The 27,506-nt window shown below is 41.0% G+C and overlaps 1 protein-coding gene and 1 long non-coding RNA gene across 6 annotated transcripts in view; both read right to left on the reverse strand.

Moving 5' to 3' along the window:
* LOC307217038 overlaps window positions 1-3,026 on the reverse strand; it is a 61,325-nt gene extending 58,299 nt beyond the window's left edge. The window contains exon 1 of the long non-coding RNA XR_013839380.1: window positions 2,845-3,026. This is a non-coding gene — a long non-coding RNA (uncharacterized lncRNA). The remainder of the gene's footprint in view (window positions 1-2,844) is intronic.
* Window positions 3,027-9,195: 6,169 nt separating this feature from the next.
* Window positions 9,196-27,143, reverse strand: CCDC34 (coiled-coil domain containing 34). Of its 5 annotated transcripts, none has more exons than XM_079971288.1 (7): window positions 26,304-26,672; window positions 22,485-22,614; window positions 21,831-21,947; window positions 17,485-17,643; window positions 15,814-15,955; window positions 12,940-13,030; window positions 9,196-9,329 (listed from the first exon to the last, which is right to left on the reverse strand). In XM_079971288.1, the coding sequence occupies exons 1-7, from the start codon at window positions 26,504-26,506 to the stop codon at window positions 9,269-9,271; spliced, it is 903 nt and encodes a 300-aa protein (XP_079827414.1). In that variant the 5' UTR covers window positions 26,507-26,672; the 3' UTR covers window positions 9,196-9,268. The 5 variants fall into 5 exon arrangements, with proteins under 5 accessions (XP_079827414.1, XP_079827412.1, XP_079827410.1 ...); XM_079971286.1 differs by lacking the exon at window positions 9,196-9,329 and adding an exon at window positions 27,096-27,143 and having other exon boundaries at window positions 12,602-13,030; window positions 26,304-26,524; XM_079971284.1 differs by lacking the exon at window positions 9,196-9,329 and adding an exon at window positions 26,791-26,934 and having other exon boundaries at window positions 12,602-13,030; window positions 26,304-26,524.
* Window positions 27,144-27,506: the final 363 nt, after the last annotated feature.

Below are 27,506 nucleotides of genomic sequence, written 5' to 3' on the forward strand. Positions count from 1 at the left end.
AGACTGGAAGAAATTTAAAACCTATCTACAAAAACACTGTAAAATTCTTGAATGTTGATGACACTGAAATGAAATGAAGGGGTTCTAGTAAATAAGGTAAAATAAGAGTATAAAAGAAGGGCTAGATATTAAATGAAAATTTTGAGAAATAAACTATGTGAGGGAAAGTAATCAAGGATGAAACTAATAAGAATGAATTTGCTAACCAATTTTAAATTGGAATACAAGAAAGGGAGGTGTGAGGAAGTCAGGAAAATAAGTTCATGAATGTTAATAACTTGAAAAGAGGGTCTTTTTTCTTTTTTGTTTGTTAACTTTTTGATTTCTCTTTTTCATTGTATGTTGATTGTTTGTATTTTTGAGTTTTGATGTTTTGTTTTTTGTGTAATGTTTCTCTTTTGTAAAACTTAATAAAATATCATTTAAAAAAAAAACAAAAAAAAAAATAACAAAAGTAACAATAGAGTCCTTTCTCTTCTAGCCTCTGTGGCAGCCTGTTGAAATGGCTGTTCCAGGTTTCATATGGGTGTCTGTATGTTTTCTCCTCCATGGCTAACATCTCAGGAGGAGACGATCTAGACCAAAGTCTCCATGTAGTAGAAAGGGGTCAGGTCCTTCTCCTTGTACCATGGCCCCCAACCAGCTTGTTATATCAAATTTAGGACTTTGGGTGAGCTTTTTTTGTTGGAATCCATCTGTCTCTAAAGACAATGGAGCCTGCCTCTGGGGGAGAGGTCAAACCACTGTTAGCAGACCTGAACTGGCATTCTAGTGTGCAAGCTTGGACAGTGTGTAACGAGGTCCTGGGCCGTCCAAGTGACAAGACCTCCTTCTCAGCTTCGCTGATGTGGCCCAAAGGAAATCAGAGCAATACACTTGGCACCATTTGTGCTGTAGGATATGCTTTAAAACAAGGAAAGATGGTGGATTTGTTCTTGTTTAATAATTGCAAGAGGCCACCTCTGTTCACAATGCATGTGTTCCACTGAAATATTGTCTGGTTTTGCGTCTAGTACTATGAACCATGGTGTTACATGAAAAACATATCTTTATTATTTAACTTGCTTTAATAATTTGGAATTAATAAAAAATATAAAATAAGTAACTGTTACTTAGAAATATTTTATGAATCACATCTGGATTCTACACCACTCTAAGGAGTTCAGACTGGGTTTATCCCAGGATATTCTCACAACCACCCTGTGAGGCAGGTTAAACTGAGAAATAGTGACTGGTCTACAATCACTTAGTAAACTTCAAGGCTGAGTGGAAATAAAATCTCCCTGGTTCAAATCTGATACCATCCACAACACTAGCTGTAAAGACATAAAATGCTGCCAACATTTAATCTGTCTTCAGCCAGGCTATTAAATTGGAAAATTGCCAAGTAAGTTTTGCTGATGCTAGGATCATCTTGAAGTATATGGCAATTCTAATTGAAATTTCAACAGCCATTAAAATTGACCAGAAGTCTGCACATCTGCATGAAGTAAGGCACACATAACTTCACTGTGTGCCTTACCTAAGCAGCTGCAGGTAAATTCAGTATGTTTAAAAAGATCCATACAAAAATGCAAAGGAACAGATAAACTCTTGCTCAAGGTCAAATCAGACATGCTCATTTAAAAAAGCTGCAGAGGCAATTGCAGTAAGGATCATGGCAAGTGGGAAGGTGAATTAATCCCCCTCACCCTCCATCTTGGTCACAAAGAAAACCACACCCCTGTAAAAGATGGGGGAGGTACTTCCAGCTACCTCACCCACTGCCCTTGGAAACCCTGTAAGAACCTGCTGCAAGAGAGAGACTGTCTGCAGAATCATGGGAAGGCTGTTTCTAGGACCAAAGTGAAACTGTAAAGCTCCCTTGTTATTTTTGCTATTGGATAATGGATGTTGTTTGTGTAAACTTGTTATATAGTACTGAAACATTGTTTTTTGTATGTTACTATATTTGATGTTGTGTTGTTTTGCTATGTTATTATGGAATTGTTTTTGCAATTTGGCTTTGAAACACATTTCTGTTTTCTTTGCTGTAAGCTTCTTTGAGTGTGATTTTTCTGTGTGTGTGTGTGGAAAAGCAGCATACAAATAAAAAGACTGAATGAATGCCCTTAAAGCTGCTGTTAGGCCCAGTAGGGAAACCACTATTGCTGCAAATATTATTATTATTATTATTATTATTATTATTAATTTTTTATTTATACCCCGCCCACCCTCCCAAGCCAAGGCCGGGCTCATGAACGGGAGCATAACTTAATGGTACAAGCATCTGCTTTGCATGCTAGTTCAAAGGATGATATAGCAGACGATAGGAAAAGACCTCGGTCATTGCCAGTTGGAATGGACTAGATGGACAAATGACCTGACTTGGTATAAGGCAACTTCCTATGGTCACCATCCTGTTCCTACCTCCTGCAATTCTTTAGAAGATAAAACAACTAGACACACAAAATATGATCATGCATGTAATGTTGTCTACTTTGGCCTTCAGTTACAATGAAAGCACCCAACATCCAAGGTTTTAAAAATTAAACTATGTGATACTGGCAGCTGGGGATTATGCTTCTTCACTGGTTTTTCAGTCTCTACCTTGGGGTGGGGCATGTGCATACCACTCACATCCTCCCATGTACATATTTGTATAGCAGTTGCCTCTGTATCAGAGAAAGGGTAGTCTACAAGTTCCTCAGCAATAGGCACAATGCATGCTACTAGGTAACTGAACCCCACATTGGAAGGTGATCTATTTGTAAAATGACTCATGAACTAAGCTGGGGTGACAGTGCTAAAGGAGATCAGTTGAATGGTCTCAAGGCAATGTGTGAGAGGGAGGGAGTGACTTACCTCTGTTTCTTCTCTCTGGTGGCAGGAGGGCATTCGAGATCAGGTGAAGTTCCACCTCTAGAAATTGATAGGTAGGCTAAAAGTTGAAGATCCAGGGAGAAGAGGGTCTTGCCCTACCACCCTCAAAACTGAATTGCAAGAAAAGCTGGAACACAAAATATGAGGCCTGCATTGCAACATTAGCTGGGCCTTAGCAGGCAAGACAGAAAAGCACCACACGTGCATCTGGAGCTTAGACACCCAAAGTCTAGTGTTAGAAGCCAAAGTAAAGTGGGATTCAGAATGCTTGAACATGCTGGAACTGATCTGATAGGGCACAGCAAGTGGTAGAAGTTTCAGATGAGCAAGTAATAGGTGAGGAAGGCATTGTATATAACAGCTAAGCATCACACTAAAACTGAGGATGTCTGAATACTCCCTTTCCTGCTTTTATCCTAAAACTTTGCATCACTCACTCACCTCGCTATTGTTTTGATACCTATCTTTAAGACCAGAAACATTTTAAGTATGCAGAAAAAGGAAATTGGGTAAAGGAATTCAAAAGACCTTACAGCAGCACATACATTCAAATATACTTTCCTACATCACTATATCCCAAAAGTGCAGCTCCTATACAATCCCTACCCTTTACATTTACACACAACTTCTTTACACTAAGATTTTATGAATACTTCTCTGTACTGAACTGTGGTGATTGTTTTTTTAAACCAAGGCCACACAAATACTTTTCAGTGTGCAACCTTAAAATTAAGCTTCAAAACTGCAATATTTTTCTTCATGCTTTATATCCTCTTGGAAGCCAGCCAAACAATACTTTCCTTCTTCTCTGCTCAGCAAAACCATTATGTTGATTGAACTGAAGCCAACATGCACACTCATGACCAATCTTGTCTAAAACTTTATTCAGGAGGGAACAAAATTGCATTTGTGATGCTACAGATTAGATTGTGCAAGAGCTTTCGTTCTGAAGCTGCAGTTTTTAGAGATTTACACAGGCCTCTTTCCAGATGCAACACTTCTACAGATAAGATAGAATACCTGTCTCCTCAGGAAATCTGAGGGAGAAGACAGAATTAAGTCACACACTTACAAGTATTGGGAGGAGCAGGGAAGCCCAGATGGTGGTATCTGAGCACCACCTTCTTTCATTTCAGGATGTGCTTGCATCAACTGAGCTGTATTTTAGTGCAAGAATAATGTACTACTCAATTTTAGATGCCACATAAAAATACATGTTTTCTTGGACATTCGGTAGCCTTTACTACAGTTGAACATTTATGCTCTTTTAATGAGATGACTTTAAAAACCTAAGAGCAGCCCTGCTGGGTCAGATTGAAGATCCATCTAGTCCAGCATTTTGTTCCCACATTGGCCTATGGGAAGCCCACAAGTGAGACATGAGCAAAAAAGCACTCTGTGGCTCATGTTTCTTGGTAACTGGTATTTAGAACCTTAACCGTCTGATATAGGAGGTAATGTATAGATCTGTCATGATGAGAAGCCACTGATAAGTTTATCCCCCATGCTTTGATCCTTGATATGCTATTAATTCTTTTTATAGTTGTTTTAAGTATGTTGTAAGCTGAATTATTATGGAAAAGCTGCATAGACTGAAGGCATTATGAGAGGGTGGCTAAATGCCAGTGACCACCTACTTACTGTTAACATCTACGCTTTTTACCATTTGTAATAATAATGATAATAATAAATTTATACCCCGCCCATCTGGCTGGGTTTCCCCAGGCACTCTAGGCAGCTCCCAACAGATTAAAACAAATATTAAAAACTTCCCTAAACAAGGCTGTCTTAGATGTCTTATAAAAGTCAGATAGTTGTTTATTTCCTTGACATCTGATGGGAAGGCGTTCCACAGAGTGGGCGCCACCACTGAGAAGGCCATCTGCCTGGTTTCCTGTAACCTCACATCACGTAGTGAGGGAACCGCCAGAAGGACCTCGGAGCTGGACCTCAGTGTGCGGGCAGAACGATTGGGGTGGAGACGCTCCTTCAGGTATACTGGGCAGAGGCCAACACTTGGAATTGTGCTTGGAAATGTACTGGGAGTCAATGTAGCTCTTTCAGGACCGGTGTTATGTGATCTCAGCGGCCGCTCTGAGTCACCAGTCTAGCTGCCGCATTCTGGATTAGTTGTAGTTTCCGGGTCACCTTCAAAGGTAGCCCCACATTGAGCTTATCACAGTAGTCCAAGCGGGAGATAACTAGAGCATGCACCACTCTGGCGAGACGGTCTGTGGGCAGGTAGACAGCTACCCAGGACACAGAATTGACCTGCGCCTCCATGGACAGCTGTGAGTCCAAAATGACTCCCAGGCTGCCACCTGGTCCTTCAGGGGCACAGTTACAGGACCAGCAAGTCCTCCACACCAGCCCCCCTGTCCCCCCAAAACATCATTTCTGTCTTGACAGGATTCAACCTCAATCCCTTAGTGGCCATCCATCCTCCAACTGCCTCCAGGCACTCACACAGGACCTTCACTGGTTCTGATTTAAGAGAGATGTAGAGCATCCACATACTGATGAACACCCAGCCCAACCCCCCTGATGCGGCTTCATATAGATGTTAAAAAGCATGGGCGAGAGGACAGAACCCCGAGCACCCCACAAGTGAGAGTGCAAGGGTCTGAACACTCATTCCCCCAACACTACTTTCTGAACATGGCCCAGAAGGAGCAGAACCACTGTACAGTGGTGCCCCACAAGACGAATGCCTCGCAAGACGAAAAACTCGCTAGACGAAAGAGTTTTCCGTTTTCGAGTTGCTTCGCAAGACGAATTTCCCTATGGGCTTGCTTCGCAAGACGAAAATGTCTAGCAACTTTGTTTCCTTTGTCTTAAAACCGTTAAAACCAAGGGTGCATTGCTTGAACAGCTGCAGTTGCGACTTGACTTTGAGGAGCAACTGTTAGCATGTGGTTTGGTATCCTTTTTTCAGGTTTTTGAGGACTTTGCTGATTTTTGAAGCTTTTCCAAAACTTCTTTTGCATCCATTTGGTAAGTTAAACTTTTAAAACTTTTTTGGGGGGGTTTGGATTTTGGGTTGGGGTGTTTGGAATTCAAGGACTTGGTGTTGGGGGGGGTTTGCAAGAATCTTGGAGCTTGTGGGGTTTTTTTTTTTAATTTTTCTGATTTTCTGTGAACATTCAGCCATGTTGTTTTCTTAAAAAAAAATTCTGAGTTTGAATTTCTGTGTGGTGGGTGGCTGGGGGAACAGTTGAGGAGGGGTTTGCAGGAATCTGGGAGCTTGGGGTTTGTTTGTTTTTTTGAATTTTTCTGATTTTCTGTGACCATTGGGCCATGTTGTTTTTTTTAAAAAAAAATCTGAGTTTGAATTTCTGTGTGGTGGGTGGCTGGAGGAACAGTTGGGGAGGGGTTTGCAACAGTTGGGGAGGGGTTTGCAATTTCTGTGTCGTGGGTGGGTGGCTGGGGGAACAGTTGAGGTTTTTGAAGACTTTGGTGATTTTTGAAGCTTTTCCAAAACTTCTTTTGCACCCATTTGGTAAGTTAAACTTTTAAAACTTTTTTTGGGGGTTTTGGATTTTGGGTTGGGGTTGGTTGGGACTTGGTTCTGGGTTTGAATTTCTGTGTGGTGGGTGGCTGGGTGCTTTTGAATTTTTTGGAAGTGAAGCACTGATTTGTGTGTGTGTGTGTGTGTGTGTTTACGAAGGTAGGAGCTGTGCTGCCATGGGACCCAAGAAGACTTCTGCTGCAGAGGCCGGCAAGAGGAAGAAGGAGAAGGTGACACTGGAAATGAAGGAGATCATCCGGAAGCACGACGGTGGAATGCGTGTGACGGACCTCGCCAGGGAGTACGGGAGGAATCCATCGACCATCGGGACCATCCTGAAGATGAGGGAGAAGATCATGGCGACTGATGCAGCCAAGGGAGTCACCAGGATCGTGAAGAACCGCCCAGCTGTTCTGGAGGAGGTGGAGAAGTTGCTGCTCATCTGGTTAGAAGAGAAGCAGCGTGCAGGCGACACAGTGACTGAGGCCGTCATTTGTGAGAAGGCCAAGGCCTTGCACGCAGACCTCGTCCGGGAACAGCCGGGAACCTCAGGCGAGCCAGAAGTCTTCAAGGCAAGCAGAGGTTGGTTTGACCGGTTCAAGGCAAGATCTGGAATCCACAGCGTGGTCAGGCATGGAGGCTGCCAGTTCTGATGTTCCTGCGGCTGAAGACTTTGCAGCGAAGTTCCTGGAGGTTGTGAAGACGGAGGGCTACGTTCCACAGCAGGTCTTCAACTGCGACGAGACCGGCCTGTTTTGGAAGAGGATGCCCAAAAGGACTTTCATCACACAGGAGGAGGCCAAGTTGCCTGGCCACAAGCCCATGAAGGACCATCTGACCCTGCTCTTCTGTGCCAACGCAAACGGCGACCTGAAGATCAAGCCCCTGCTGGTGTACCACTCGGAGAACCCACGGGCCTTCAAGAGACACAAGGTCGACAAGGAGCAGCTGAGTGTCATGTGGCGATCCAACAGTAAGGCTTGGGTCACACGTGTGCTGTTTGTGGACTGGGTCAATTTTGCTTTTGGCCCTGCTGTCAAACAGTACCTGCTGGACAACGACCTGCCGCTGAAGGCTTTGCTTCTGATGGACAATGCTCCTGCTCATCCTAAAGGCCTTGAGGTGGACTTGTTGGAGGAGTTCAGCTTCATCAACATCATGTTCCTGCCGCCTAACACCACGCCACTGCTCCAGCCGATGGATCAGCAGGTCATCGCCAATTTCAAAAAACTCTACACCAAGGAGCTTTTCAGGCGATGCTTCGAGGTGACTGATTGCACCACCATCACCCTGCAGGAATTCTGGAAGGACCACTTCGACATCATCAGCTGCTTGAAGATGATCACCACGGCCTGGAACGGGCTCAGCCAGAGAAATTTGAATTGCGCTTGGCGCAGCCTGTGGCCGGACTGTGTGGCACCAAGTGACTATGATGCACCAGAGACAACAGTGGTGCAGGACATTGTTGCCTTGGGAAGGACCATGGGCCTGGAGGTCACAGAGGAGGACGTCTGCGAGCTGGTGGAGGAGCACGACCATGAGCTGACCACCCAGGAGCTGGTCGAACTGCAGGCAGAGGCTGCGCAGGAGCGGGCCTCGCTGGAAGAGGAGGAAGCAACTGAGGAACGGCGGTCCTCCAAAGAACTGAGGGACATTTGCCTGGAAGGATGTGCAGGCTTTTGCACAGCGGCACCACCCTGACAAGCACGTGGCACATGACCTTGCGAACACTTTTGATACGACGGTCATGTCGCCTTTCAGGGAGGTGCTGAAAAGGCGGATGAAGCAGCAGACCATGGACAGGTTCTTCAGCAAGAAGCAAAGAGTGGAAGAGGAACCTTCTTCGAGTGGTCCCCCAGAGTGTTAGAAAATGTACTGTACACTTTGTTGATTTTTAAATGTTTTTCTGTCATGTTTAGAAACTTAATTTATTGTTCCTTCAATTTTTGAAATGCTCTTTACAGTATGTGTGACTTTAAAGAGCAGTTAATAAACTCTTTTTGTACCAAATTTGGCTTTGTTTGGACTTTTTTTGACCATAGGAACGCATTAATTGATTTTCAATGCATTCCTATGGGATTTCGTACTTCGCAAGACAAAAAATTCGCTAGACGAAAAAACTCGCGGACCGAATTATTTCTGACTTGCGAGGCACCACTGTATAACAGTAACCCCAACTCCCAGCCCCTCTAGCTAGTCCAGAAGGATGTCGTGGTCAGTGGTATCAAAGGCCGCTGAGAGATCCAGAACTAGGAAACAGCTTTCACCTTTGTCCCTAGCCTGCTGGAGATCATCAATGGTAGTGCCCAAAAAATAATTCTGTGTGCATTTACAGCAAAAATAGTGTGATAATATAACTAAGAAAGGATTTCAGGAAAGGACCTTCAACACCAATAGTAGCATTTGAATGCAAGCTGCCCTTCTTTTTCAGGGTATTGTAGAGCTTGCCACATGCCTGCACCCTTGTGAGTTTTTGATTGATCTAAACAGAACTTTTAAGAGACAATGGAAAATTCCACTTTATGCATAGCAGAAAATATGTCCAGAACAATCACCACATAAGGCAAGTACATGGATATTTTATGAGGTATATTATGTGATACTGCTTAATCACACAACACAATTACTTTGCTTTCTCCTTGGCTCAGGAGCATCAGCAAAGAGACGAGGGAGACGTTCGTGGCATATGAGCCACAGGGAGTGAGCAATGTGAGGCGAAGACCAGGTGTTTATTGAATCTACTTATCAGAAAAATAATGTAAACAGGTCTCTATATACAGTAGCCTATGTCTACACATCCCCATCAATGCTACCACTCACTGTAATGCTGTGCTATGCCTTCTTTTTATTTGATGCATGCTATGCTGTGGGAAGCAGAGGAGTTAGTGACTAACAGCCTTATGTCCGATGCGCGTCTTCATCGTTCCCAAACAGGCGAACTTTGGTTGAGACTGAAACTCTGCAATTACAAAGACCAGGTAAACAATGAGCTATGAGAACCAGTGCAATGATCCCTGCTTAATATACATACTAAAAATAAGCTTTCAACAGTCATTTAAACTAATCCCTAAAAGGCAGCTAAACACTACCCAAACAGAAGCCTTTCTCTGAATACTGGCATGATACAAATAAGAGATTACACGGCTACTTGTTTAGCAGTTATCTTCTGTCTCCATGATCTTGAAAATACAGTATTCCTTATGCAGATATTTGTGGAAGACTATCAGTTCAATAGTGATTTAAAAGTCAGTGAAATGGAGTAAAGGATGGAAAGTAATGCACATCCCTGCTCAGAGCGAATGTTAGCATCCAGCATCCTTGGGCAGATGCCAGTGGCCCAGCACTCTTATCAGGGTCCCTTCTTGAAAATGCCCTGCCAGCCCCAGCCCCTTGCCGCCCACCCCCAAAAAGATTTCTGACCTGGTGCCCCAAACAATACTAGTTAAGTGTTTTCAATAATTCCTGAAAGCAATGTTTTGTTGGAAGCATTAAATGTCAGGTTGGCCTAATTGCTGATCACACTTTGAAGTACGTACTGCTGCCCATTGCCAGGTAAGCTTGCCAGGGCTGACTGAGAGGCGGGACGCCTATGAAAAGGCATTTTGCCTAGGCCTCCCTCCAAGCTGGAGGAGACCCAGGACTATGATTTAAGAATTCTTTATGACTCATCTTTCTTGGAAAACAAGCATTAGAACTTGTGAACTGCTTATTTGGTGGGTTGCCGAATCAGAGCTATATGAACTGCAGAAGACAATGAAATGAAATAATAAATGTAAAAAAAAGTCATGTTTAAATTTAAAGCATTAATTTTGATGCTTATAGTACGGATTATATATTCATAACTGCAAATTGTAACTGAGTTATGCAACTTTATATTCTTTGAAATGACTGCTTAGAAAATGATAAATGAATTATATTGTTGGTTAGTTTTTTAAATAGAGGTAATTTTGTGAAGTCGCATGAAATTATTTACTGTTGTTTTTAAAATGGTTACTCTGACTATATTTTACAAATATTCTAGTTTAGTTTTTCTACTTTTAGATATCTATAAATTTTGCATTTATGGAAAAAATAACACGCAAAGTACAACATAAAATCCAAGTACTACAATAACAACTGTAAAAACATAAAAATATACTAGTTGGTAAAAAGATTTAGATGTTTATAAACTTTGCTTTCTGGAAAATGCATCTTTCTTCTCCCCCCGCCCTTTATTACACACAAATGAATCAAAATAAGAAATGGATCAAAACTGCAGAAATGTATGATATAAAGTTATGGCAAGAGTGCGTAATCTTTCAGCTCAAGGGCTACATTCCCTTCTGGGAGTCAAATGCCAGTGGTGCATGGGATGGAGGCAAAAGTGAACAGAGCAATAAATGTGAATTTTACCCTCGTACAGGAGGCTACTATTCTTCACACCCACCTATCCCTCCAACCAGGTAGGCAAGAAGCATTGAGAGTTGAAAGACGCACTCCTACCAAGCAAAAGTGCTTGATGGTGCAAAACAGGGCTGATGAGAGGTGTTGCTTGGGTGAATCTGAGGACCAGACAGAGGCATGAAGGGTCATATTTAGCCCCCAGGCCTAAGGTTCCCCATCCCAGTGTTAAAAGGAATAAGCAGGCATTACAGGCGGATTATCATCTCACATTTAAAGGAACAGAAGAGCTAATGCACCAGATTCAACTAAATTGTAGAGCTAGTGGAAGACAGCACAGTAAGTTCTGCTAGTGCAAGAGACATGCCATCCTCTCATCCATATGTGTTCTCCCTGTAGCTGCTTGGGGGGGGGGGTCAAGAGAAACCCCAGAACAGTGCATGTAGCAAGAAGAGATTGTTCCCATCTGGCAAGCTGAAATACTTGTGCTGGCAATGATCTCCTCAGCACAATGCTGACTTCCACCCAAAATCTCCAGGCCTGGTTATTTGTTTGGAACAGAATCTGATGAAATGGCTTGCTTTTTCTGCATTTAGGATTGAATGAGCAGTAACAATCTGTACAATAACAACTAAATAAGCCTACAGATGTTTTAACCACTTTTTAAAGTTTTGGGGAAGACATTTTTGTTGTTAATTAATAGACAACAGATTATGGTTCTAAAAGATGCAACAAGATGCAACAAGATACAAGCCACTTGGAGAGGGGTTTAGCCTGAATAAGAATATTAAATCTGACTGGAATATAGTTCACAATATACAGGAGGCGAGGTAGCACCATAGTTACAGAAATAGCAGCCAAAAAGTTTCAGAAAGAATACTAATTGCATTTTCTAGTAATTGTTTTTGTTATATTATTGTGACAAGCCTTTTTTAAAAAAATTCTTTACTTTTATATTTAAAGTAAATAATTTTTTTAAAAAATGCTTGTCAAAACACTGCACTGAAGATGTATTCAAAACTGTTAAATAAGCCACACATGGGTGGCACTGTGGTCTAAACCACAGTGCCTAGGGCTTGCCGAACAGAAGGTTGGTGGTTCGAATCCCCGCAACGGGGTGAGCTCCTGTTGCTCAGTCCCAGCTCCTGCCAACTTCGTAGTTCGAAAGCATGTCAAAGTGCAAATAGAGAAATAGGTACCGCTCCGGTGGGAAGGTAAACGGCATTTCCGTGTGCTGCTCTGGTTTCGCCAGAAGCGGCTTAGTCATGCTGGCCACATGACCTGGAAAAACTGTGGACAAACGTTGGCTCCCTTGGCCACAAAAGCGAGACGAGTGCCTCAACCCTAGAGTCGTTTGCGACTGGACTTAACTGTCAGGGGTCCTTCCCTTTTTTAAACCACTATATACTTATTAAAAATCCACAAAGAAGTAGTTAGTATTTAAAATTCACTGGAAAAGAGCCAAGAGGAGCAGAAAATGTAGTACACTCTGGAAAGCTACAACAGTGCTACATAAAATAAATACTGTTTGATTATTACATAGCAGGTTATAGTAGAGCAAAGGGGAACATTTCACAAATCATTTAACAGAAGTGGTATCAGAAAGTTCCTTGACGTCACACTCTGCAAACTGGTTACATAAACACAGTTAGATTAAAGCACACATAGTCCCACCGCTGTTAACAGGCCCAAATGAGCTTAAATCCAAAATCTCACTCTTAGAAAAGATGTGCCTTTTTACTCTGACATTACTATAAACTTCTAAAGCAACAATCTCAACGCTAAGCACAGGAGCACTAGAAGTTGCATCTGCAAATACAGTACCTAAAGTAGAAGAATATTAGGGAAAGGTTGAAAATAATTACTTTTTATTGTTTAAAATATGGCTCACAATGCATTACATATAATACATTAAAATGACACTGATTTTGTCCTGCGTGCCTTATTTTAACAAGAAAATCAAAAACATTTGCCTACAATTAAGGATAGCTGTTCACAAAATGTTGTCAGTAATATATCATAAATTACACTATAAGGCCAAGTTAAAATAAAAATAATAAGCCCTGAACTATCTCTGGATTCTGCACAATGACCCAATATAAAGACTGCTTTTGGATTTATGAAAAGGCATTGAAGGTCTATATGTGTGACTGGATTTAGGCCTCTTATTTTTCTTCACTGAAACATACTTCTCTTCCTTGGGAGGAGGCACATGAACTGGTTTCCAAGGGACTGGATTGTAAAAGGCTGGAGCTGGATATGTACTTCCTTCTGGATAGCCTGGAATGTTTAAAGAAGCACAGTGTTTCAATCTAAACTATTAGCAATAATATTGTTTCTTAGGGTGCAATCCTACACACTTACCCAAGAACAAAACCCAATGAACAAAGAAAGGCTCGCCTCTGAGTAGACAAGACTGCAGGGTTAGTCATTCTAAGTTAAGATTCAGGGATCATTCTATGCTTCATGGGAGGGGCTGGAAGATGCTGTAGATCCACCTCTCTACAGGCAAAGAGGGAGTTGTGCAGGCAGAGCTTTGCTATGTGCAGGAGTGGAAAGCTCGGCTACTGCTTTACTGAAAGTGGTTATCCAAGCACAGCAGAACCAGACACAGGGAGAGATGTCAGCATTGTATCAGGGAGACCTTGGAGCTGTCTAAAGTTCCATTGTCTCCTGACACCTCCACCCAAAGTGAGAAAGAACACTATCTGCAGAGTTGGCTTATTTCATTAGTGTCATTGAAATGCAAAATAGATATAAATAAATAAGCCATATCTCTCTCTCCCCCCCCCCCCCCGTGGCTTGCAGAAGTTGCCAGCACTTTGGAAGTAGTGATTTCTCTCTCTGCACAGCATCACCCATCAGCAGCTTATGATTGTTCTGCCCAAGAACTCTGCCACTTTAATGAAATTTTACACAAAAGTTTTTTGGGTTTTTTTAAATGTACCATCTACCTAAGACTACAAATCCTTCCAGCAGTTATAGTCTGCATAGTTCCTTTAATGAACCAGGATTTGTTTTCACTTTCAGAGCTTATACTTTATATACAATTTTATAGTCTGTAACAAATAAGGGATCAGCTGGCCTATATTGTATCCTATTTAACTTTCTTCACCTGAAAGATCAACTGAGATCTCACGATACCTTACAATGGCCTGTAAGGATGTCTTTAACACATCCCTGGGCAATTTACAGGACAATAAATACACAAATATACTTCCACTCTGTAGATCTCAGCAGTATAATGAACAGCGTCTCGGATCCTGATATCCCATGAATTTAAGAAAGTTCATGGAAGGGAACTTTGCTGTCATCACTCCCTGGAGGGTAAGGAAACTTTCCTAAACAGTGACATGAGGCACAGGAGGCTGCCAGTGGGAGCAGGGGGGAGTCACACAAAACTGGGTGGAGGCATCACGTGTGAGTAGAGCTTGGTTTGAGCAAGGTGCATTGCCCAATTTTAGGTGACCTCCCTCCCCAAGCGATCTACGTCATGCTCCAACCCTCCAGAGACAATTTCAGGGGCACAGGAAGAGACACAAAACTCCTCTTCTGTCAATTTCCTTCCATTCACCAGTGTGAGAGTACTGAATTTGCTACCCAAACTGCCAATGTTAAAGGTCAGTTTATTTTCATTATTGCTTAATTTTTATCACTGTTTATCAGAGAAGGAGAGTGTGCTGCATGGGCTATACCTAAATTATGGCAGCAGGAATGTGGTGCCTTTGCCATAACAATCCTATTTGTCTGGAAAGAAATGTAAATACATTTCATTGGAGTGGTCAAAACAAAGTCTGGAATATGTTCTCTACTGTGAACAAAACTGGGAAGAATATTTTTAATAAATTACTTAGACAAGTGACAGCAGCTGTCTGCAAATACTGTAACAATGTCCCAAGACAAAGCATGAAAGAAGTATGCACCACTATCTATAATCAAACCAAAGCAAAACAGCAACTGTTTTTGTGCCTGGTGTGCTGTTTAGTGTTCAAAAGGAACAGCAGCCTCTCCCAGCAAGTAGTTTAGGTTAACATATTTATAAGTGCAACACATTTGGCAAATAACTATGAAAGAAATGTCGTTTAAATGACAAGTATGCTTATTTTTTTCTAGGAAAAAAAATAAGGCCAGAAACAACAAATATGCTTTTCTGGCTGTAACAGGATGTGTTTTATTGAAAATAGGATCAAGGGTGGGTAGGCAGGCTGGAGTCATGCACATGGTGTCAGGCCAACTGATTTCAAAAGGGCATAAGCCTGCATAACTTGACTCAGGATTATATCTACCCAAAGACAACTTCTACACTGCACAAAAATTAGCTCTGGACCGATATAAGAGAGAGGCCGATTTTCTTTATTGGTAAAACCTTCAATAGGCCTATCATGAGCTGAGGTCCAAACTTATGAGTCTGTCTCAAAGGTGGTGGCTACATTTGCCTTGAAAGGTCTGACGATAAGGCCCAATGTTTTAGGTGCAGGCAGAAACCATAATCTTTAGCCCCCTTCAGTCATTACTCATGTGAAGAGGAAAAGTGAGTGCAATGAAACTATGGAACTGCTTTTTGCTCCCATCAGCACTGCATGGCTTCTGCCAGATGCTCACAAGTTTAGCTTAAACTTCTGCAGCAAGGAGTCTTCTCTAATTGAGGAGGCTGCCATCAACTCTGGAAGATGTTAATCAGTATAAAGGCAGATTAAACATTTAATAAATATATGAATAGAAGAGCATTCTTGGAAGAATAGGCACTGCAAAGAACAAGAATGTATGTGCCAGTATATTTTACTGAACTCTACTGACCAAAATGAATGCTTTCAAAAGTAGATTTCCAATGATATAATCTTAAGTTATTTGGGGTGTGGAATGGGACCAAATATACACATTCCTTTATGTGGGGCAACATCTACTGTTTGTGGCCTGTCTGTATCCACATCTATGGCTAAGGAATTCTAGCAGATGAACATTTAAAACAAAATATTCAAAAATAAATAGTAAAAGTATCAGAAAACTGCTCCTGCTACACAAGTTATGAAGACTGTATTAGTCTGTCTAGTACAGATACAAACCAGTATCTTTCCCATCTGCAAAGGCACAGCCAGCTGATGCTTGGCGGGGCTTAGTTTTGGAATTTTGCAGCCATTCTTTGAACATCTGCTCTGATTTTTCTTTTTTCTCTTGTAGTTCAGCTTCCCGTTGTTTTTCCTTCTCCTACAAAAGGAAAAGAGCCAAGAATGCCAAAATGTCTTAATACAACTGTCTTCTTCCAGATGTATTACTTCACCACTGTAACCAATTACTCTGGGTACAATCCAATTATAGTTAAGCACCTGTAAGTCCTACTGATTTGAATTTGAAAGATTTAAACTTATGTTCTAATTCCAACACTGACATAAACAAGATTTTAAAGTCTCTAATTTTGGCTGGTTGATGCATTTGGTGTTTCAAAAGTTTCATGTATGTTTTCATGATTTACAAAACAAGGCCACCAATGTACTATCAGGACACAGTGTAGTGAAGCATCCTCTCCCTAATTCAAATGTAATCTCAGCAATGAATTCACCAGGTGAACACTATTATTTAAGTCCTACAATCTGTAATATGGAGATGTTACTGACCTACCTTAAAGAAGAGTTTATTTACAGTATTTAGAGGACACCCTATAACAAAGTTCTCAGGGAGGCATAAATCGAGAAAGAAATCAATTTAAAATTCAGTAATAAGATACTAGAAGTATAAATACAGCTTAAAGAAATGAGTTGTAGAGTTAAAACACCTTAATGCCAAAAGAGATTAAAAGGCTTGGGAAAATAAAAAAAAGATTTTCACCTGGTGCCAAAATGAGAATAAACCAGGTGCCAGGTGAGCCTTTCTGGGTAGAACATCCCACATCTAGGGTGCTACCACCAAGCAGGTTCCCTCTCCCATAGCCACCTGCCACACCTCACTCAGTGGGCGCACTTGGAGAAGGATGTTTGAAGATCTCAGGGTCCAGGTAAGTACATGTGGAAAAGGGCAGTCCTTCAGCTAGCCTGGTCCCAAGCCGTGAAGGACCTTAAAGGTCAAAACCAACCCCTTGCATTGCGTCCAGATTACTGACATGATACATGGGTGGAAGGCTGTGAACAATCAAAAAACACTATATAAATTTTGTTATTACTATTGTTATGGAGTAACATGTTTCAGTTGCATCACAATATCAGTCCAACAAGATATGTTGTTGGTTTAAAAATACAACTTTCAGAGAATGGTATATCCGTATATCTGCAAAATCTACAAACTGGTGCCAGTTGAAGAAAAACACAATTCTTTTAGAAATCCTGTGAATAACAGTTATACCATGAAGGGGAGCTAGAAAATGAAGTGTGCATTTAATAAACTTCGACAACACTGCAATGTTCACAAGCTTCACTGTGCCCCAGTCCCTTTTCTGCAACAAAAACTGATTACTCCTCACATTAGCATACATCTTCATCACCCATTAATCCCTCTGAAAGACATCTCGATTACAATATTGCACATGCAGTATGCTATAAATTTCTCTATGATTCCAAGACTAACTTAATCAACAAAGCTATACATATAAATTCATCAAGTAAGCCAAGCTGCAAAGTAGAGGATAAGAAAAATCCTCAAAACGGGAACTCATTCCAGATGAGAACTATGAGTGGGTTACACCTCTAAGAGCAACCAAAACCAGATCAGCATCTCTTCAAATGAAAAACTGGGATAAAAGTTACCTTCTCTTCCTTCTTCTTCTGACCTTCTTCCATTTTCTTTTTCTTTAGCCATTCCTGATACATCTCTCGCGACTTTTCCTTTGATTGTGCTCTCTCAAGTTCTTTGGCTGCTTTTTCTGCCATCTCTTTGCTGAGCTTAAGTTCCCTTTCCCGTTTTTCCTGTAGATAATAATAGAAAACATATAAGAGAGAGCAGTAATAACAACTCCTACAAAAAGATGACTAGACTAGAACCCTTTCCCCTCATATCCTTGTTCTCTATTTGTAGATTTTTTTCTTCTTGTACACTAAGTATTTATGGGCATCCTGACCTACTGAAGTGGTAAAACCCAGATTAAGGTTATTCACTGGTCCAGATAGGTCGCTTCTGTCATTCTTCTTGCAGCATTCAGCTCAAATGTGAATAGCCCCTGGTATCTGGAAACACTGTGCTTTCCCATTGTACTGACACTACTGATTCACATGAATGTTGCACAGGTGGTATGAAAGTCTTGATATGATTACTCAAGTTGGTGATTTCTTTGTGTGTGTTTTGTGGGGTTTTTTTTACAGTGAAAGAGATATGACCAGTTTGTAGATGGTTATCCAGATGAAGAGATGAGTTACCTGCAGCTAGGCCAAGCATGGACAGCTACAGATAACTCCATGCAGCAACCTCTGGACACTATAAACAAAAGGACCAGTTAAATAACGGAAAGCTCTAGCTGCCTTTGACAATCTACAATAAAAGTGTAAGCATTTTTTTTTTTTATGCTGTGAGTTTTTATGTTCCCTGTAAATTAATAAACTGGTTTGGGAAATAAGTATTTGCCAATGTACTCATGCTTCATGAAAGAGACCGCCTAGATTGCTTGGCTTCACATTTTCTTGGAAAAGGGCCTTATGCCCGGATTAGCTAAGGGGAACCCAGAACACAGGCTGGAACATAAAAGGGTGTGTCAGGCCCTAAATCAAGTTCTTCCCACTGCTCAGGCTTGTTTCAGAGTGATTGGCATGGAGACCCTGGTTCAATTCTGCCTATTTATTTCTATGATTAATATCATATTAAATGTTGTTTAAAGTTTTATTTGTTCCACAATTTATTAGTTAAGAGAAAAATACGACTTGTATAGACAGTCCATTACCTCAGTGAGCTTTTGGTCCTGATAAAAAGAGCTAGAAAGCCACATATTTGTCATGTCTACACTTCAAAATACATATGTGTTTTCAGTCTGCTTCTCAGAAAAAATGCTTTGATCTTGTCTTCATTAGTGATATGATCTATTTTTTAAATTACTGATGAGTTTATATACCCTTTAATGCCACTGACAATCACAGAGTTCTATCAAATTAATTCTAAAAATACCAGTTATTTTTAGGATGAAAGACTTCAGTTCCCACTACTCCATCCAAGAATGTTATTAGAGATAACACAAACAAATGACAGTTACAGATAGGTAGCCGTGTTGGTCTGCCATAGTCAAAACAAAATAAAAAAATTCCTTCCAGTAGCACCTTAAAGACCAACTAATTTAGTTCTTGGTATGAGCTTTCGTGTGCATGCACACTTCTTCAGATCTGAAGAAGTATCTGAAGAAGTGTGCATGCACACGAAAGCTCATACCAAGAACTAAATTAGTTGGTCTTTAAGGTGCTACTGGAACAAACAAATGAAGCTTGCAGGCATACCCCTTTTCAAATTTATTTCAATCAAAAACTTAAAAGGAATAGAGGGATAATGCAATACCTTTACAATATCTTCTACCCTTTACAAACATTCATTACTGCAAACAGTGGTACTTGCAAACAACAGCAATGCATACCAGGCTAGTTTGTTATTATTGCATGTATTTTTATATTGTAAACACCCTGTGATTCTTGAAGGGTGGTATAGAAATTTAATAAATAAGGAAAATAAAAAAAGATCAGATTAATAAAACAGTAATGATTCCATTGACTTACACATTACTGTTTTAAAGAATTTCAACACTGCACTAAGAACGCTTTCATTTATTTTCCTGTGCCTACTAGTGTTCTTTATACAAAACGAAAAGAAGAGTTAAGTTTGGTGTAGTGGCTGGAGTGTTGGCACTTCAACTGCTAAATCACAGGTTCAGCCTTGAACCTCCCCAAGATACATTGAGTTAATAGCTGTCAACCTAGCCAATTGATGCACAAGCAATGCTGGAGAGGGATGACACCATGTATGCTACTCCGAGTTCTCAGAGAGGTGGTTATATTATAAATGAAAGTAGTTTCGGCCAAGATATTCAAGGGTGAGCAGACTGTATTAAGATTCTTCTCTTAAGAAAAACCTTTACAAAACTTACCCCACCCTCTAATGTGATTTGAAGCAATGCATAAACCAAATACCTTTGTCATTATCCCTTTTCTATGATCCTGCTAACCATTTTGCTTGGCATTTATTCAGATGCCATTCTATGTCATGAGGAAATTCTAATTCATTCAGCTGTCCTTCCCTGTTTGAACACGCACTGTACACCTCATCTGCTAGTATCAGCTTCTCCAACTTGACAATAATTAAATCAGGGCTTGAAGTGTTTATTCTACTATGGTTTAAACAGATGTCACTGTTCTATGATACTAGTAAGTACATGTAAGAACATATGGAGAGTCTGTGGGAAAAAGTATCTAGTGCAGTATCCTGTTCTCACAGTGGCCACCCAGATGCCCATGGGAAGCCCACAAGCAGGACCAGAGCACAAGAGCAACCTCCCCTCCTGTGGTTTCCAACAACTGGTATGCAGATCTGCTGGGATCTGCTGTAGCATGGTCCAATCACATGCCATTAGTGAATCATTGTAAAGGAGTACCACATGCAACCCTGAAGGAGCAGTGGTTACTTCCCACATCACTGTCAACCTCCTCTGTGAGCTGGTGATGGCAGCTTAGGAAGCAATAAAATTGGTGCACCTATGCAAAAGGTGCTTCTTTACAAACATTTCTGTACTTGTGCTGCTGTAGGTATTACTACTGATTTATTATTTAAATGTATATCCCACATTTCCACACAATGTTGCCTGAAATGGCTAGCCACCAAGATAAAATACAACATGCAAAGAGTATATTAACCTAAGCTCATCTACTTTCAAACTGAACTAATTTTTTACCCTGGACTTTACCCCGTAAGAGTTAACATTTTTCACTTGGTCAGTCTAATTGATTCTAGTCTCAAACTACCACACTTTGCTTCAAAGGGCAAGCTTATAATTTATTTAAATAATGTTATGCCAAAACCTGTTTGTTCTTGCATATGGTGAGGAAGTGGTGGACTGAAAGGACAAATGTTCCTTTAGCTCTGCATATCTATAGAATAAAGTATGTACTAAAATAAAGTTTGTGACCTGGTGATGATTTAGTATTAGCATACATATTCTCAAAACCAGTATGCTTTTAATCTATTTTGAATATCTACAGTAAGACTACTCTGAATCTCAACCAGACACAATACCAGTCTAATATAACTTTTCATTATTCAAAAGGAGGTATGGAGTGGAATTGACAAACTGGTTTTGAAGCAGACTCACCTGATGTGAACCACCTGGACCAATAAGCAGACTAGATTTGCAGTCCACTTTGGAATCAACATTCTTACAGGTTCCACAACAAGATGGGTTTGAGGGTTGCTTCCGAGTCTATTTTCATTTTTTAATGGTAATTCCAGCCACCTGAATAGCATCTGGAACATGAGCATCCTCTCCTGCTGTTGTGCATTGCAAATAGCAAAACTGGGAGTCATCAGAATTTATGACATGCCATCACTCTCAGGGAGACTGTATAAATAATGGTTTCCCTACATGGAATTACCCTTAAAATTGAAAACAGACTCAGAGGTAGCCCCTGGGTCACCCTATGAGTAGTTTTGTTTTCTGTATAGAAACAGGATGGAGTAGACTTAAGTCTGCTTCCATGCTGAAAGAGGACAGAATGGAATAGGACTGATGTGCCTACTGATATTAAAAATAGCTAGAAGAATACTAAGGCTACAGTCCTCAACCCAGTCTTGGGAATTAGCACCATTTAATGGAACTTTCTTTTGAATAGACATTTGTAGGATTGCTCAGATATTCTGCCATTTAATAAACTCGTATTAATTACTGCCACTGACATTATAGGTGTCAAGCTTTAAGCACAGACCCCTGGAGACTAAGTAAGCGATTCATTCCTGTTGAACTATGAAAAAAATGTGGAAAAAATATCTGTATTAGCATGAAATCCAACAGTGTTTATGATAGCTTGGTAATTTATGTTATTCCTAGACCAGGCCAAGTACACATAAAAAGGAAATAACTGGCTATGTAAAAATGTAAGACATTATTTAAGAAAAAAGCTATGGAATTCTTCACCCTTTTCACCTCTTCATTTTTTTTCTGGACCCATTCTTTGTGCTTCTCTTCAGCCAGCTTTTTTTTTATTTCGCGTTCCTGTTTTTCCCTCCTTTTCTCCTTTTCCTGATTCACCTCCTATAATAACAACAACAAAACATTACTACTACTACTATTTTTATTATTCCACCCATCTGACTGGTTTGCCCCAGCCACTCTGGGCAGCTTCCAATAAATTAAAATATCAAACACAATAAAACATCAAACAGCCCTTCTCCATACAGGGCTGCCTTCAGGTGTCTTTTAAAAGTCAGATAGCTTTTTATTTCCTTGACATCTGATGAGAGGGAATTCCACAGGGGGAATGATGGGGCTGGAGACACTTCTTCATGTATAAAGGGCCGAAGTTGTCTTTAACAGTGGTATCTCTGGTGGGAGACATGTCGTGCTTTTTCTGAGTAGTTTGTCCATCATTGGTCCCCATCCACCCCACCCCGCAATCAGTTCTCAGCTGTGGCTCCTAGAAGCTGTCAGCATGTGACAGTGGCAACACCCAGTAAATGGCTTCAGTTAGCAATATAAATTATCCAAATCTGTTTTTCACAAATAATACGGGAAATGTACATTTTGGTGCCTGGCAATCTGCTGTCAAATGTAAATTATATAAGTATTCACCTTCATAGCTCGTTCTTGTAGTCGAGCACGTAACTCTTTCTCTTTGGAAAGGAACCACTCTTCCCATGGCGAGAGATTTTCTTCCACAATTGGCCGATTTTTCCTTTTTGTATCTTTAAAATGGTCTGCACTGTGAAGTGACAGGTACAAAATTAGACAGTGTTTTATGGGAATGCCATTTTCTAGCTAATGGTATCAAAGATGTCTTATTATGTACATCTTCCTCTTTTGTACAGTATGCTTGGAAGCAATTCCTAAAACTGACAAACTACTTTCAAAATTCATTGAAGTACAAGGACCAAAGTATAATATTTAAGATACTTTTATAATGTCCTTCAATAAAAATGTCTGAAAGTTTATATTTAAAAACACAAAAACAGTTAACCTACAAAGTATTCCAGCAGTGGAAAAACAGTAGAATTAAAAGGTACCAAGTAAAAAAACATCTGAAGGACTATGGTTTTGACTAGAAGTTTTAGAAAAATAAAAGGACTTTGGCCTCATGCTGAAACGACAAAGAAGTAGGCACTAGGTGAGCTTCTTTGAGGAGACCATTAGATTATGGACCCACTACAAAGAAGGCCATCTCCTGATAGCCATCACTATGCCTCAGACAGCTGGACACTGACATAATACCATCTACTGAAGATCTTAAAGCACAAGTAAACAGTCCACATGGAGACAATATAGTTTTCAATCAGTCTGATCCTGATCCTAAGTTGTGAAGAGCTTCAAAAGTCAAGACCAGTACCAAAAACTGGGCCCAGATATGGACCAGTAAACAATACAACCTGATTAATACTTGCCTACAAGTATCATAACACAAAGTCTTAGTTAATAATCTAAATACCACATTCCGAGCTTGTACTAACTACAGTTTCCAAACCATTATCAAAGGCAGCACCATCTAGAGTGTACAGTTTAACATTATTTTAAAAACTGTATCAATATTATTCTTAGTTAAAAGCATGTTTATGATGCACAATAGCAAAGCTCTCTAAATGGCATACAATAATATTAAAGTACAAAATAAAACCATAAAACCAAAGTAAAATACAGTATGGAAATGCAACTGGTCTCTTGACTTTTATATTAAAGGCCACAATTACAGGCTGGGGAGGAGCAAAATGGGAAGGTGGAAAGAAAGACACTGATTAATCCTCTCTGCTGTGTTTCTGTTTATAATCCTCTCCCCAAGGGGAGAAAAGCAGCTGAAGAACAACTTGAGCAGTAAGAAGGGAACTATATTCCTCTGTTGAAAATTGTAATCACAGAGCCTCATTTCACTTATACAAACAGACCGAAATTGACTTGCATAGTTGTTAAGGTGTAGCTTGAACCTAAGAAGCTATTTGACACTGGTAGGCACAGTGAGGAAAGCCTATCAAAAGCAGCACAGAAAAATGCATTTCAGGACTGCAACCTGTTCACTAAACCAGATAATTAACCATTAAGGGGATAGGTGGGAATCAGATATCATTAAATAATTACATCTATGGTATAATCTCACATATAAAGACTTTCAATTTATGAATATAGTTCTTAAATAACTAAATTCAGTTTTATGTGACAAGCTACACACACATACAATACTCAGGATTATCTGAGCTATAACGTACTAACTGGGGGCTTTGTGACATAGCAAGGTGGGCTATGTCTACATAATGTAGCATTGCTTGGCAAGGTTTCAACATCAAAACGTTACTGAAAGTCATTGGGCTCTTTTTGAAATAGCTAGTGTATTCATATTCCAGTGTTTTCTAAAAGAGTCACTATTTATGAATTTATTTTTCCAATCTAATTTATTTAATAATTAGTCAACTAGACAAACTACTTAATGAGGTCTACAAATCAGCAACATATTGTATTACCCATTTAACATACACTGTACACTGAACCAATATTTCAGAAGTATGAGAAACATGTTCAAGATCAAAGCTATTCTGTGTCGAAGATCAAAGCTATTACCTCCGATATAAACATGCCATAGAAAATAGAATACTCTCACTAATGCTCGGACAAAGATTCATTTTGACAGACTTTCTAATACCAATATACTGGAAGAGTTAAACAAATATTTACTATTTTAGCTTAGTTTTTAAATAGGGAAAAATGAGGCACTGGTGTCTCATAGCATTTTAAAATTTTAAAAGATCTTAGTCCATCTTTCACTGAGATTACTTCTAAGCAAATGTCCTTAGGGGTATGGTGTTAATATGTAATGGAACTTAGACCAGGAACACTCAGATATCTTTAGCAATATTTCCTACAGGGTTTTTTGGAGGGAGGATAAGAGAAAGAATTACTAAATATTACTATTTGCAGGTAACATACTAGCTGGGTGTTTTAATCTGGTTTTATCTTAGGCTGATTTTAATCATTCTTTGAATATTTTAAATATTTATTTTTACTGATACTTTTACTGTTTTTGTCAACTCAAGTTTCATTACAATCAAGTGGTATATAAATGTGGGGAAATAAATTAAAATAAGATGCCAGGTTCACTATTTCTTCATGCCAGCCTTGAATGGAGGTCTTGTTGCTTTCTATTATTTTAATACCCAGGCTTTCTGTGGCTTAATAAGAACCCAAACAGGTATACAGTGGTACCTTGGGTTACATACGCTTCAGGTTACATACACTTCAGGTTACAGCCTCCACTAACCCAGAAATAGTACCTCGGGTTAAGAACTTTGCTTCAGGATGAGACCAGAAATCACGTGGTGGTGGTGTGGCGGCAGCGGGAGGCCCCATTAGCTAAAGTGGTGCTTTAGGTTAAGAACAGTTTCTGGTTAAGAACAGAGGTACCACTGTATAACCAAAAGTGTAACAAACAAAACTATCCACGTTTAATTTATATGTATTTTTCCGTTACAGTATTTTCTTTGCTGTTCTACAATTCTTAACAGCCTCCTGAAGTTGATTAGGCTGAGAGATCACAACTTGCCTAAATTCAAGTGAGCTTTACATTTGCACCTGGTTATGAATGCTAAAGTATTAAACAAATACACCGCTTGTCAAATGTGAAGGGCATGAATGCATCAAAATTGGTGCATATTCCTTACTCAGAAGTAAAGACTGAATCCTTTTTCAGTTACTGCTTCTTATAATTTTGAAGTAATAGGCATTCGTCTTATTTTATGAGAGGTCCATAAGAACCAAAAGAAGCATGGGCTTGAATTTAAGCCTCAGCAATCCAAATCTACTTCTACTCACACATGCTTTCTCACAGCTCACATCTGTTTCAGGCTGCTTTCCTTATTGTCATGAATAACAACAAGAGAGGTCTGCACTAACACTAAAAGAACAAGATGATGCCAGTATGATATACAGTTTGAAGGGGTTGCTATTCCAGTGGGTTCAAGGCAGAGATATTTTTTAAAGGCTTGTATTGATTTATTGCACAGTACTGTAGTTTTATGTGATAATGCACCATATTACACTGTAGTATCTCAGTTTCATTGCTGCACAGATTGCATTTGCTGTTTAGTAAACACGCAGGGACTGTCTTCGGTATTAAGCAGTAAGTACAGCAGACCCGTGAATAACACGGGGGGGTTATGTTTTGACAATAGTGCATAACGCCAAAATCAATATAGTCAAAACACATTGGGTGCAATAGCAGGTGGGACTGCCAAATTTCCCCCTGGGCGGCCGCCCCCTTTCTAATTTTTTCCTCAAGCGCCTACAGCTGAAAGTGCACAAGCGAAACGTGTGTAAATTGCAGGTCTACTGTATGTAAACATACTGAGCAACAAAATAATCCAAGGCCGCTTGAGCAGGGCCTAAGAGCTGCAGCACGGGTGGTCGACACGTTACCTATGCTGTTTAATCCTTTGAGGGATGCCTGATCCCCTGCTAGCTGATGTTGCCTCTTCCTCCTGCCTCGCTCGGTGGAAACTTGGAGAGATCAGGGAGAAAGAGGAAGACTTGCCGGCCCCCTCGTCGTCGGAGCTAGCAGGGGAGGGTGGGGTGGAATAGGCTGCCCCCCGCCTGCTACTTGGGGGCACGGAGGTGGGCATGGCGCTGACACGGACCTGCTAGGAAGGAACGTGAGAATGAGCGGCGGGCATTTCTCAAAGACCGCCTTCCGCACCTGAGGGAGCTCCGGACTCAGCCTCTTTGTTCCCACCTCCTCAGCTCCCCAGGGACCAACTACTAGGCCTTGCTCGTCCCGCCCTCCATCCCTCCGAGGCCCCCCGGCCTTTGGTCGCACCTCCCACCCCCAAGGCGGCGCCGCCGCTGCCGCCGCGCTCCCTCCCCAACCGCCCCGAGGACAGCGACGCCGGGAGAGCGGCCGTTCTACCTGAGGCCGCCGCTTTGAAACTCGCAGCGCCTGCTCTGCTCCCAGCGGTCCCCGCGGCGCGGCCCACTCCGCCAACCGCTACGCGCAATGGGCGCCATGGCAACGGCGACGCCGGCGGCCCGCTTGCCCGCCTTCAGGGCCTCTTTCGCCGCTCTGTTGTCCTCAGAAAGAGAGGGGAGTCGGGCCCGGCTACTCCTCCCGCGTCTCCTCTTCCCTTTTCGCTTTCCCGAAATTAGTAAAACAAAACGAAACACCAAAACGGCCTCCCCTCCACAGCCCCGCCCCACGTCGCTTGGTTGAATTACCTCAACAATGCCCGCCGCCTCCGTCACTATAGTTTGTTCCTTCAGAAACGCCCCCGCCCTCAGCCACGCGCGGGCCTCGGCCCGAGCAGCTCTTTTTAGTAGAAGGAGGGCTGAGCGCTCAGAATATGCGGAACCATAAGGAGCGCGTGTAGGGCTGCCTCTTGTCCCGGTGGACAAGCCACCAGCAGCGCAATAAAATGACTATGCTTATTTACGTATAAGCTAAACAAGCTATAGCTTAGGGCCCCACTCTCTTGGGGGCCCTCAAAAAAATTAAAGGAAAAAAGCAAACGATGTACATTTCCAAAATGTAAGATAAAAAATAGAATAGAATAAAACCTACATACAGCAACAGTGTTTTGTGTTGTGTAGGCTCCTATTTGTTACCTGCAAACGGCTTTAGATACCTAT

Source organism: Podarcis cretensis (assembly GCF_951804945.1).
Source record: "Podarcis cretensis genome assembly, chromosome: 1".
NCBI classification, from domain to species: domain Eukaryota; kingdom Metazoa; phylum Chordata; class Lepidosauria; order Squamata; family Lacertidae; genus Podarcis; species Podarcis cretensis.